At 43.5% G+C, this 13,754-nt stretch overlaps 1 protein-coding gene across 1 annotated transcript; it reads right to left on the bottom strand.

The window, feature by feature from the left end:
- Nucleotides 1–10,134: 10,134 nt before the first annotated feature.
- LOC136991946 (olfactory receptor 4S2-like) lies at nucleotides 10,135–11,058 on the bottom strand (the record flags this gene model as incomplete). The annotated part of the gene is made up of 1 exon (XM_067295444.1): nucleotides 10,135–11,058. A coding segment is annotated over exon 1 (924 nt), but the record flags the coding sequence as incomplete, so codon positions are not given.
- Nucleotides 11,059–13,754: the final 2,696 nt, after the last annotated feature.

A 13,754-nucleotide genomic window follows, 5' to 3' on the forward strand; every position in this document is an offset into this window, starting at 1 on the left:
CTCTTCCCAATTTATTCCTGAGCAGAAGATAGCCACTTTTCCTTGACAACAGGGATGCAAGCAAATGAGAAATCCTTTCTCAGCCAAACCTGGAGGATCTTGTGGTATCTGCTCCTCTTTGGGAAGATGCAAAGCTGGGTTTTCCTGCTGCTGTTGCCATTTAGTGCTTGGCACCTTTCATTCAAGAGAGGAAACTCTTACTTTCTTCTGCCAGGATGTGGATTTGTTATTTGTATGTTTACGAGTTGCAGTCCCAAAGGTCAGGGTGGTGGAGGTCCATGTAATTAAGGCAGATCTTAGCAAGTTGGCACAGCTGCAGCCTAACCATTATATTCCTATTTCAGCAAGGCTGAACAGGGGCTGCTTTGCCCTTTTAATGGACTTTGTGGCCCATACTGAGTTCTAACTACCCTGCTACCAATTCCCGGGAGAGTTAGCTAATAGGCAAAAAATGTATTGGTGATTGCAATACAGGAAGAGTGATGTCTGAACTAGTGTCAAGACCATGTATCTTCAGGAACAAGCGGGCCATTGCCCTTGGAGTGGGCCATTTGGATGATCCTGTACACCCAACCGTGGCCACGAGTGAGGGGAGAAGAGTGCTCCATAGATGTCCTCAAGAAAAGCAGACTTTTTTCCTTAAAAAAGGAGAAAGAGGGCACACGAAAACCATTGTAGTGCCAGACTAGGACTGGTGTTTCACAGTGCTGCTGCTCCTTTTGGATAAATTATTTTATCTTTCTGCGCTTTCTTTTCTCACCTGAAAAATAGGAACAGTACTCCCTTGTTTCACAAGTCATTTCAATGCGTAATTAAAGAAGTCTAGTCAGAAGCTATGAGGAAAATGCGCCGTACTTCCTTGTGGCTACTGAGACAATCCATTGTGTGTTGGCAGTTTCCCATCACTTCTAGGTGTTGAACCAGTTTCCTGTTGGGAGATGATATGAGTGTGCTAGCAACATGCCTGAGAGGAATCACTGTGTGGCCATTGAGTTTATCCTCTCTGGACTAACAGAAAGCCAAGAGGTGAAGGTAACACGCTTTTTTAAAGCACATTATTAGGGAATCTTGGAAGGATCATGTAGATGAAGGTTGATCCCCCGGCTTCACACACTGTGTACCTTTCCCTCAGTAACTTGGCTTCTGTGGATGTCTGTTACTCCTCAGCTATCTCCCCGAGGTTGCTGGTGAACTCTTCAGCAGTGAGGAGAGCCACTTCAGTCAGTGCCTGTGTGGCACAGCTCTTCACTTGTCTCCTCATGGCTAGTGCTGTGTGTCTCCTGCTGGCAGTAATGGCATATGACTGCATGTGGCTCTCTGTAACCCTCTCCTTTATGCAACTGTCATGTCCTCAAAAGCCTGTACACAGATGGTAATCATCTCCTGTTTCACTGGCTTTGTCCACACACTTGTGCAAACTATCTCCACCTTCACATTCTCTTTCTGTGACTTTGGTATTATCGGTCATTATTTCTGTAACATCCCCCTAGGATCCAGCTTTCATGCTCTGACACCTATAGCAAAGAGATGGTACTTCACATTTTTGGTGTGTTTCGTGGCATCTTCACATCTCTGGCAATTCTCATCTCCTCCATCTACCTCATCTCCACCACCCTGAGGATCCACTCCTCCAAGGGCAGATGCAAAGCCTTCTCCACCTCTGCTTCCCATCTGAGAGCTCTCTTCTTGTTTTATGGCAGCACCGTTTTTATGTACGGTAGCCCAACATCCAGCTACTCATTGGACTGAGATAAATGGGCCTCTCTGTTCTCTACAGTGGTGACTCCAGTGCTGAATCTTACCAGCTACAGCCTAAGGAATAAGGAGGTGAAGGATGCTCTGAGGAGAGTTTTAGGTCATATCAGAGAAACTTCAGCAGACTTGTTAGAAAGAGAACTTTGTTTGGGGAAAATTTATCAAAACCTTGGTACAAAGAGTAGGACTTCCAAGGAAGATTTGATCAGCTTCCAAGGGTGAGATTCAGAAAGGTACTTAATTGTTAGAAGTGATTTTAGGTGGACTTTTAACTGGTTGTATCTGCAACTTCTATCTTGAAAGACTGTGTTCCTCTGCTGCTGAAAGCTGGAGGAATCCTGACTTTTAACGTGCAAGTTCCAAGCACAAACAGGACTCCTGCCTGAGGAGTGCGTGGCACAGAATTGCAGTTCTCTGTTCTACTACGAACGTTTGCTCATGTAGGAAAACCACCGGTCCGTCAAGATGAGAAAAAGCTTTCAGAGATATTCAAGAGGAGAAAAGAAATGTGATTTGAATTTATGGCCATTTCTGCTACGTCTTCAGTATTTGAAAGGAGTAGCCTCTTCCAGTGCAACACACAGAACCTGAAGTTCTGCAAAGGAAATCTCGGAGAAGAGACACCCGTGTTTTTGCCCCCCAAACACTAGGGAAAGTAACTGTCCCTCTTCTGTTAAATCTCCCTCTTCTGTCACTCATTACTACCTCCTTTTTCCCCTTCTGCCTGGAAACATGAAAAAACTACAGAAATGCAAAAAAGATTGACTTCTAATTTTGCTACCATTGTGAAGTAACAAGACCTTATTCCTGCTTTTCATCTCCACATATCAGCAATCCACTTGAGGCAACTGAGTGAACTGGTAGTTATTTTAAGGACATTGGACATAATCTGAAAGTTAATCAAGCTGCAGTGTTCTTTCACTTAAAAGAATGCCGAAATAAGATGGTGACTTACCAACTACATGTCTGTCATCAATGTGATTTTGAGAATAAACGACCAATCATTTCTGGGAGATGAGAAAGTTGGGAAAGGCTTTGGAATCCTTTTATCAATTCAACTAAGCTAGCTCTAAGGATAGGTGTTCTAGTGCTAATAGATGTTTCATCCCTTCTGGCTGAGTTTACAAATGCTGTCCCTCAGTTGGCAGAAGGAGTTGAAATCTTTATTGAGCTGAAATTGACAGAATTAATCTCAGACAGGTGAGAGGTTCCTGCCTCTACATAAGGTTTACAGTCAAAGGGGGATGGAAAGAGGTCTTGCGGATTCCCTTTGCATTTCACTGCAAGCCTGTTAGGGCTGTTATTTCCCCTAACTTCCTCTCCTTAAAGCTGTGCATAACTATAGCAAAGATTGTGTCCCTGTGATCATCTATGGCACCTTAAAGAAGGATTTTACAAGTCTCTTTCTTTCAAACTGCTGCCAGCATATTTTACAGAGAGGTGATATGACTGCGAAACATCATTATTTTTGCCCAAAGACACACGGCTGGGGAGAAAACTTATCTTCAGTATGTTATAGTCTGAATTTTGATCAAGTAGTGATGATTAAAGGCCATCACTATCTCAGAAGCCGTTTATCTCAGTAATGCTAAAAGTAGAATATGCACAGGGTAGTAAAAGCATTTGGACTATATGCACTATTATCCCACTGGCGTAACGGTCCTAAAATGCAGGAAAAAGAATGTGAAAATGTACCCTTTTGGTCCTGCTAGTTGTCATCTTTCTGTTGCTGCAGAGGCTGAAGCTCAATGTTTATCTCTTGTTTCTGATTATTAAGTATCATCATATATGTGAAGTTCACCGTTTTTGCACATATCAATGTTGCGCTGTCCTTATCTTGAACAGAGATGAGAGATTTTTAAACCAGATTTCTCAGTTGTCCAAAATTGTCTCTTTCAGTGGACTCCCAGCTCAAAGGAAGGAAATAGCTTGAGAAGAAACCACAGGCATCATTTTACTTTACTGTGTATGTTTACAGGTCTCTGGGAAGAGCAATGTACACTACTACTCTTCCAGAAAAAGACAGGTAGATCGCCATCAAAGAGCTTCCCTGCACAGCAATGAGTCATGCCTGCACACCTCTCTCTGCACTGATTGCTGCTCTGATAGATTACAAAGCTCAGCTATGACATAAGGTCAAGGCCTTGGAAAGGTGTTAGCAGAGCTCCTTTAAATGAAGCGTTCCCAGAGACACCAGGTTGGCACAGACTCATGAAAATCGGAGTTAATGCCTTGCATCGGGGAATGACCTCTGTGTCCATCAGTGTTCCTGGGAGCCTTGGAAAGTCTAGTAGATCGCCATCAAAGAGCTTCCCTGCACAGCAATGAGTCATGTCTGCACACCTCTCTCTGCGCTGATGTTTAAGATAGTCAAAGCCATCTAGAGCTAAGCATCAGCAGAACTGGCAGCATGTTTCAATCAAGAATCACAATCTCAAACCTAAATATGCTTTCTGACAAATATCATCAAAAAGAACAGATTTTCATAAGCCCCGCATTCATCTTAGTCCTGCATTCACCTATCCCTTAGTCTCCACCTCGAGAAACCCAGACAAAATTAGGGAATTTAAAATGTTAAAGAGCTGCTGTCTCTTCAAATCCAGTCTCTAAATAAAGCGGTGAAAAATGTCCCGACAATTGAACTGGATTGTGGCTCCAACATTGACTATGGTATTTAACTGTGCTTGGATTGCTGCTCTGATAGATTATAAAGCTCAGCTATGACATAAGGTCAAGGCCTTGGAAAGGTGTTAGCAGAGCTCCTTTAAATGAAGCGTTCCCAGAGACACCAGGCTGGCACAGTTTGATGAAAATCGGAGTTAATGCCTGGCATTGGGAAATGGCCTCTGTGTCCATCAGTGTTCCTGGGAGCCTTGGAAAGTCTAGTACAGTGTATGTCACCCTTCACTGTAAGGCAGACACCTAGTACAGCATCCTGCTCCTCTCATGCTCCTATTTACCATGCAGTGAATCGCAGTCCCCTCAAAGATCTCTTGCTGTCTTCAGCAGCTCTCTCAAGTTGAGGCACCTCATGTCAGCACACCAATATATGTGAGATGAAACCTGCTTGTGCTGTGCCACACTGAAGGATTTGCTTTCTCTTGGAAGCTTAGCACCACCATCACTTTTTTTGTGTGGAAACGTGAGCAGACACCACTCTCCGAAGCTCGTAGGAGCTAGTGGGAAAGCACAACCTCTCAAAATACTTAGTTATTCCTCTTAATGCCAGGAGAAGCCTAGACCTGAGACTTACACAGCTCTAAGGTGTCTAAAGGTAAAAGCCCCACTACCACCCCAAAGGCTCGGGTTTGACTGGTGACAATATCCTCACATCCTTGTGACTGACAGTTTCCAAAGAAAGATGAGAGCTACATGAAACCTTGAATTTAGTTTCAGTTCTACTCTTGTCTGCTGAGAAGATGGTGGAAGGGCGCATATAGATGAAAATGCATGGCCCAAAGAACAGAAGTGCAACAGTGATATGGGAGGTGCAGGTAGAGAGTGCTTCGAGACGCCCTTTGGAAAAGCGTGTCCTCAAAGAGACCAAAATAATGACTTAGGACACAACAAGAACAACAAAAGAGCCCGAGGAAATCAGACCACTATTGGCAACCACGATGCAACCAACCACGTAGGTGTCAGTGCAGGCCAGCTTCAGCAAAGCGTGTACATCACGGAAGTAGTGGTCGATCTCATTGGGCCCACAAAACAATAGCTGAGCGGTCAGCAGGGTCTGCACCAGGGAGTGCACACAGCCTCCCACCCACGAAGCTGCCACCAGCCGGCCACACACATGCTTGTTCATAATTCTTGTATAATGAAGCAGCTTGCATATAGCAGTGTAACGATCATACACCATTGCTATGAGGATGAACATCTCCGTGCAGGCAAAGAGATGGACCCCAAAGAGCTGTGCTATGCAGCCCACAAAAGAGATGGTCTTCTTTTCAGCAAGAAGGTCATAAATGATTTTGGGAACAGTGACAGTAGAGAAACTGATATCTACAAAGGACAAGTAGCTCAGGAAGAAGTGCACGGGAGAGTCCAGCTGTTAACTGTTCTGTATAGTGATGATGCTAAGCAGGTTTCCAAGAATGACAGTGGCATAGAAGACTAAGAAGAATGTGAAGCATCCTTTTGCTAATGTATCATCTTGTGTGAGTCCCTGGAAGACAAACTCCGTCACATTGTTCTTGTTCTTCATATACGTCACGTAGACAGGACCTGAAGCACAGAATAAAGCCACCTGTGATGGCATTAGAAACACAGTGTTATCAGTACACATCCATATCGATCACCGGTATGTTCAATATCAATATATTCGCTTTTATGTCTTTTGGGGAAAGTTTCCTTTCAAAGTCAATGCTTCTCTCAAGGAGTGACAGTTGATATCTAACTCAGAATGTATTACTGAAGTGTGTAATAGCGAGCTCCGTTTATTTATTTGAGGGAGTTGGTGGAAATATCCTCCAGATTCATATTTCTGATCTTTGCCCCTTTTAAAAAGGAAGACTAGTCACTAGGTTGCCTAAACATCCACTTTTGAAGTGCTGATTTGGAAATGAAAAACTGACTGAGAAGGGTAGTGCATGTTTTGATTTGAGTCTCAACACGCTAGTCATCCCCTAAGGAATTCTGCTCAAGCAGTGAACGTACCTTCTGTTTCAACCCTCTGAAGGAATTCAACAGAACTAGTCCTTGCTATTGCTCTCTGACTCTGGTAGAATGTCCATGCATTTCTGTGCAACCGTCAGTATTCACATCATGACACAAGGCAGCTGGCTAATTAACACCACTTCAACTATCGAGGAGGTAAAGTGGACACCTACCTCATGTCTGTTTAGCAGAGATGTGCCTTTAGGCACAAACTGTCTTTAAGGCGCCCTAAGTGAAATCAGACCATGTTCAAGGCATGCCAGGAAACCTGAAGCAGGAGAGTCATTGTCCTATATGTGCTGTACTGGGCTACATCTTCTATTCACCTTTGCTGCACTCTGTGCAGTACGCAAGTATCACTAGTGTTCAGTTTCTACATTGAAAAGATAGACAGCAAGAACTGCATAACAATGTCCACAATACTGGCAAGTCCTCTGGGATCTTAATCCCAAAGTTAAGATTGAGTACATAGGCAGTGCTGCAGCTACCTATTGACTCCTTGACTCTGTAACACCAGAAACTTCCTTTTGACAGATATTTCTGGAAATGGCATATAACTGAAAAATAAGCAAAGAAGACACCAATTAAAACAAAGGGTAAAAAAAATTGAGTTCTTTCTAATTCATAAAATGCACCTCACAAAAGTCACTCGACAGTGATGCCTCTTTTCAAAGGGAGGATTTCATAGTCATGCTTGAACAAAACAAAGAAGCAAGATCAGAAAACTTACACAGTTTATATTTGCTAGTCTCCAACAGTTTGCCTGCTATTGTCTGATGACCTTCTAGGACCACTTTAGGCAGTTTCATCAAAACCTCTCAGCTCCAAGCTGCTTCTTATGTGTCACGAGAGCAGTCCACATCTCTGCCAGGGCTGAAAACTACAGGGGATGAAACGGACAGCCTGAATGTCTAGCTCCATTTCTCATTCTGCAAAAACAACTTCCAAGAGCATCTGCAAGAACAACTCTCTCTCTCTCTCTCCAGATGGGGAAGTTGTGGCAGAAATATTTCAAGTAAATTGCACAGCAGAAGCACAAGCTTACCAGAAGCAATGAGATCGCAGAGGCATGTGAAGTTTTCTTTGTCAGAAAGAATCAGTGGACGGGGAGCTAAAATATATATTTTGGACAGCTATTAGAGTAATCTCTACAGGGTGACTCTTGAGTGTGATCACCTAGACCATGTCACATTGTGGGGGGGTTTGCTTGCTTTCTTGCTTGCTTTCCAACGCTGTCCAGATAAATGGACTTCATTTAGTATTAGCTATGTGCTTCTTTTGGAAACATTTCTATTTAAAATCAATGTCATGGCTGACCATTTGCAAGAGTTTGTGTTCACATTGCCCTTGCAATCAAACATTTTTTGAGTAAAGATGTCTCTTACACGTGTCAGATATTTTTTCCCTTCCAAGCCAATATTTCACATATGCTTTCTTATTTCTTATTAACTTGCTCTTACCATTGCACGTTTGCAGCATAAATAAATATCAGAACTGTGCTATATGACTGTTGGCACTTAGACATCTGGCCTGTACACGTTTGAAACAAGAAGTAAACGAGGAAATTATTTCAAGACTTTAAAAATGTTTGTGGTCAGGCCTCACTACTTGCCAGGTATTTTTACTTAGGCAATGCAAAATACAGAAGCAGCTGGTTAGTCCTCATATTAAGTCATTATAAGAATCTGGGCCAATGTGTAGAGGAATCAAATGTTGTTGTTGCTGTTGTTGATGCCTTCCATAAGCTATGGTCCCACTGTTGCCTGCTAGCATCCAGCAGCCGGAAGAGAAATCAGAAAAATCATGGCGTTCTTCCCCAAAATATTAAACAAACAAACAAACAAACAGTTTTTAAATTATAAGCCTTAGCTTGAACTGGCCGTGTGCCCTAACCCCTCAGCAGTTTCAGTATGAAGGGGGTCAGTGGGCCCCATCTGTCTTTCTACCTGCCCCACCCCGGGTGAGACAGACCAACCTCTGAAGGCACCTGTCCCTCTCTGTTGACAATGGTGCTCAGCTAGACAACTGTCCTTCATTGCATGAAGAATTTAGACTGCTACAAATAGGTGGGGCTGGTCCCACCTTTAGCTGTGTCCACAGAGTGTGAATGCTGGGTGAGGGACATGCTGGCCCAGGCCTGAGGGACACTATCCCTCTAAGCCTTGAGAATCAGGATTTATCCCAGTTCCGTCCTGCTGGCTGCCATCCACATAACCCACCACGGTGAGGAGAAGACACTGAGACGTCCGCAGTGTACTGGTGCATGCCTGTGAAACGGGAACCCACTCTGCCACCCCCTGCATAGAGCAGAGGACATTCGGGGAACCAGAGCATTTGCGACATTGTCCCAGGGTTTGGTCTGTGGATCTGCCGCTCTCCTGTGCAGGGAACACCTTCTTATCTTGAATCACACTTAAGCCATGTTAAGGTGCAACACAAGTGCAAGCCAGTGTTTATAGGGAACATGAAGTGAAGGAAGAAAAAAGAAAGTGCTTTAGTTACTTTCAGAGTGCATTACACAGATGTCTTTCTCCCTCACGCACCTGATTTGCTCTTTTCCTCCTGGCAAGGTAGGAGTCAGGATCCCGTGGCTCCTCGTGGCTCCTTTGGCCTTGTGGAGAACCTTAGCTGCTATAACTAACCTCCCTGTGGCAGCTGTGACTGGCTCTGAGATGATTTAATCTTCCGTCTTCACATCTCTTCCTTCCTGCAGAAGTAGCTGTTCCAGCTATTCCCTTGGAGTACATGTTTATTCCTTTGCCTGGGCCTGTAGATGTGCCCTGTTGGGCTACAAGGCATACAGACCTTGAGTACAGGAATTATTCCCAAAGAAATTTTTTTTTCATTGACACATAAAATTGTGCCCCCCAATGCTTTCTTTGCCCCCCAATGCTTTCTTTGCCCCCCAATGCTTTCTTTGGTGGCGACAATTTCCTACGGTGAGCAATTTATCTTTCACTTGGATCTTTGATTCTCTATTAGTCTAAACAGTAAAATGCAAAATCTGAGGCCGAGATGAAGGGCAGAGGGGATGGCTAGGAAGGAGGGCATTAATGATAGGTGAACTACTGCAGAAAGGCAGAGAGTTGCTGCACTGGAATGGGAAGGGGAGAAGCTTCTCCTCATATCATCTGCATCAGCAAATGACCCAGCCAGCATCTAATATCAGCAGTTTAATTGCTAACCCATGGATTCAGCATATGACAATGCAGTACTCCTAAGAAGGCATTTACTCCAAAGTAAAGGGGAAGGAAGCCTTTGGTACAATTGCTTCCAGCAGCAGGTGACCAACAGCCTTGCAGACACCCTGGGCCATCATTTCCTAGCTGAGTAGATTACAGAGTAGATGGAGTTTGTCTGACGGAAAGTTTACACCTGGGAGAGCTCGGACTAATGGGATGCTCTGCCTGGAACACATTTTAATATTTTTGATAGCATTCATTTATTTATTTGCTGGTGTCTCGACAGTGCTTGGAAGCCCCAGTCCTGGGCCTGTGCTATTCAAAAAGAGAACATAAAGGGAATCCCTGCTAGTCACAGAGTTTACAATGCCATTCCAATCAAAACATGAACTTTCAGCGTCTTCCTAATTACTGCAACAGCTAAAACCAAGCTTTTCTTCAAAAGGGAGCTTTCAGTAAATTTTCCAAAATGGAATTATAGTGAGAGAGACTTGATTTTCTCAGCTCCTGAGAAAATGTTACCACAGTTCTACACCTCACCCTTTTCACTCCAGACTTTTCTATTCCACAGTTTTCTCATGGCACTTTTCACCTCCTCATTTCTCAGCGTGTAGATGAGTGGGTTCAGCATGGATGTGATGACAGTGTAAAAGACAGCTACCCTCTTGTCCTCCGAGAGACTGCTGGATGGGCGTATGTAGGTGAATGTGCATGGCCCAAAGAAGAGAATCACCACAGTAATGTGGGACCCACAGGTGGAGAGGGCTTTGTTCTTCCCTTGGGACGTTCGCCTTTTCAAGGATAACAAAATGACAATGTAGGACGTGACCAGGATTGTGAAAGAGACCAAACAAAGCATTCCACCATCGGCAACAACAATGATACCCGCAACATAGGTGTCTGTACAGGCCAGTTGTAGTAGGGGATGGACATCACAGAAGTAGTGGTCAATTTTGTTGGGGCCGCAAAAAGGGAGGCTAACAGTTATGAGGGTCTGCACCAGGGAGTGCACAAAGCCCCCCACCCATGAACCCATCACCATCCAGCCACACACACGCCTGGTCATGAGGGTGGTGTAGTGCAGGGGTCTGCATATGGCAAAGTAGCGATCATAGGCCATCATTGTGAGGATGAAGATCTCAGCGCAGCCAAAGAAATGAAACCCAAATAGCTGTGCCATGCAACCCCCAAAGGAAATGGTTTTCTTCTCAACAAGGAAGTCAGCAATCATTTTGGGAGCTGTGACAGAAGAGAAGCAAATATCTGCAATGGACAGGTGGCAGAGAAAGAAATACATGGGGGAGTTCAGACGTTGACTGCTAACTACAGTGACAACAATGAGCAGATTTCCTGCCACAATAACAATATAGAAGAACAAAAACACCACAAAACATATTTTCTGCACCCCTTGGTTCTTTGAAAGGCCCAGAAGAATGAATTCCTTCACACTGCTTACGTTCTCCATGTTGATCAGTCAGGTGGCAATATGCAATATACAGCTTATACACCTGGGAAAACAAAGACAGACACATGATTCATCAGCATTTTTTTCATTATTAATAATGAGTTCTATATCAGAAGTGGATACAAACCAAGAAAGATATAGCATTAGTATTAAGCTTATGAAGTGTTTAGTTTCTGTCATGTAATTTTTTTTAACGGCTATTTAATTCTCCACAGTACAAAACTTCTGCCATGGCTTTGGTGGCACGGAGATAGGTGCACTCTGTGATATGTTCCTTAATCCTGGTCCTCCAGGATTTTGAAGGATTGTCTCCACGGCTGGTAGCCTTCCATGCACTAAGGACAAGGCCAGAGTGTTCACCTTGGGCACTACGAGGCAGATAATGCAGTATGTTTGCCCTCAGGGGATACAAAGTCCCTGACAGCAATCTTTGTAAAATGGGTGTCTTTAAGAATACCTGGAAATATTGCTCAGAATGATGATTGGCTTTATAAGTACACATGATCTTTGAATTCTTGTTTAGAAGGGAAATGTAACCACATGCAGAGAAAAGAACTCTCTTGTGTATATACATTTTGAAACGTAAATATGAAATGTCACAGGTGGAAAAATGAGTTCTGGGAAGGTTATCTATCATGGAGGGGAAAAAAATTGCACCTATGACTTAATGTAGTATTTCACATTGTTCTAAATCTCAGCATTGTTTCTATCAGAGGAAGGAAGAATGAAAGACTCTTGTGAGATCTTCTGTCCCAGCATTGTGCTGATTTTACCTAGTATGATTTTTGATACACTCTGCGTGATGCTTTCAAGGGTTAACTTAGCTTAATGAAGCTAATCTAACTAAACTCCTTCAACCGCCAGTATAAGTCTGATTCATAGGCTGATTCAGAATGACTAAATGAGGGTCCTTTGCAGAACCCTTTTTTCCTCCATTCACTATGAGGAGCTTAAGCAAATTAGCACCACCAGGTTAGAATGACCTTTAGAGAATAATCCCTTTTGGTGCCAGAAAGTAGCTCAGAGCTTTTTGCAATGCCATCCACCTTTTTCAGGTTATGGCTGAGCTCCTTGTCCCTAGGCATTTCTACATCCATACAGTTTCTCATTCGAGACAAGGTCACATTCCAGCATAAACATGGGACTTCTTTGGTTCACCCTGCATTCCAGCTACAACCCATCGAGCATTACATGTCACTAATAAATGAGTAGCCTACATCTTTAGAAAGAGTGTAACGCTTCTAGCTTGCCGTTATGCACCCAGACCACCAGAGTTCCCTTGGTCAAAGAAGTCTGGGAACCACCAGATGAAACTCTTCACAGAGAGTTTAAGGTCAGCCAAAAGCAGGCACTCTTTTAATAAAAATATCCACTGTATGGGCTTCCTTCTAGGATCAAAACATTCCCCATCAGCTGGTGTTAAAATGCACCATTTTAAGTCCTGCAGAATTCCATCACAACCAGGTCTTCTCATTTGTATTGGTGATCTGTGAGCAAATCGGCAGAATGATTCAGTTAAGCCAAGTTATCTACCAACTACTTCAATCTGCAACATAATCAGAAATTCTCGTGCAGGCACAAAGTGATCAAGCATCCACAGGAAACACTGAAACTGAGAAAAGCCAAGATTCCTTTCAAACCCACAAAGTGAAGCCGAGAGAGGAAGTGGGCAAAGGTAGGGACTTTTCCTATGCTTACAGTTGTACTTACACTAGATGAAAGTTTTTCAAGCAGAAGGGTAAAATTTACATGGATGGTTCCCCTTCAGATATTTCTACAAGGAAAAGGATCAGTAAGAACAACGGGAGGTCAGTTTCTCCCTCGTCTTACCAGGTCGTGATCCTTTCTACCCCTCTTCCTTCTACTGAGCAACGACGTAGACTTCTCAACAAAATAAATGACAGGGATGAAATGAGCACACCTTTATGGCTGTGCAGTACCCAGTCCAAAAGAAATAGCTGGTCTCCATCCAAGCCAGAGCAGGACTGGAAGCATACCACAGCAATCGCAGGGCCATATTTAGGCAGTCAGAAAGGAGTGACCAAGAGAGAAATGGTCAGGAGAAACTATATGCCTGAATACCAGCAGATGGCAAATTCCTGAGCTAAAAACAAGATGTGCATCTACAAAAGGACCTATTCACAATTCAGACAGCTCAGCTATGTGTCTTGCTTGATAAGGTCCTTTCCATCACCACCAAACTGCATTTAACAAACTACCCATCTGTCTGATCTGATCTCATCGACCTAAGCAAGGTAGGCATCTGTACCTAAGCTAGGCATATTACACCTGACCAGTCTACTTGTAGATGTGATGAAGCATGTGCTGCAGGTACCCGTTTCTAGACCGTTGACTCCAAGAGGGTTACTAGAATGACTAATTCAGTAGGATTGCCACCAGTTATGGCTTATCTCTTCAAGTGCCTTTGCAGGGGTAGACCTGAGCTATATGACATAATGCAATCAGCTGCAAAATAAAATGAATCTCATGTGTACTCTTAACATCTCAAAAAGGGTGAGAAATTGCACCATCTCCTTACTGCATGCATTCTTCCCTAAAATCTCGGGTGGTTATGGGAAACAAAAGAATAATATCGAAGCAATCGAATCTGCGGCTGTAGAACTAGCTCTGTATATGATTCTAGCCAAAGATAACTAGAGACAGTTGATAACTTCAGTGGAAGTTCCTTTCTGTAT

Source organism: Apteryx mantelli, chromosome 4 (assembly GCF_036417845.1).
Source record: "Apteryx mantelli isolate bAptMan1 chromosome 4, bAptMan1.hap1, whole genome shotgun sequence".
Lineage (NCBI taxonomy): Eukaryota > Metazoa > Chordata > Aves > Apterygiformes > Apterygidae > Apteryx > Apteryx mantelli.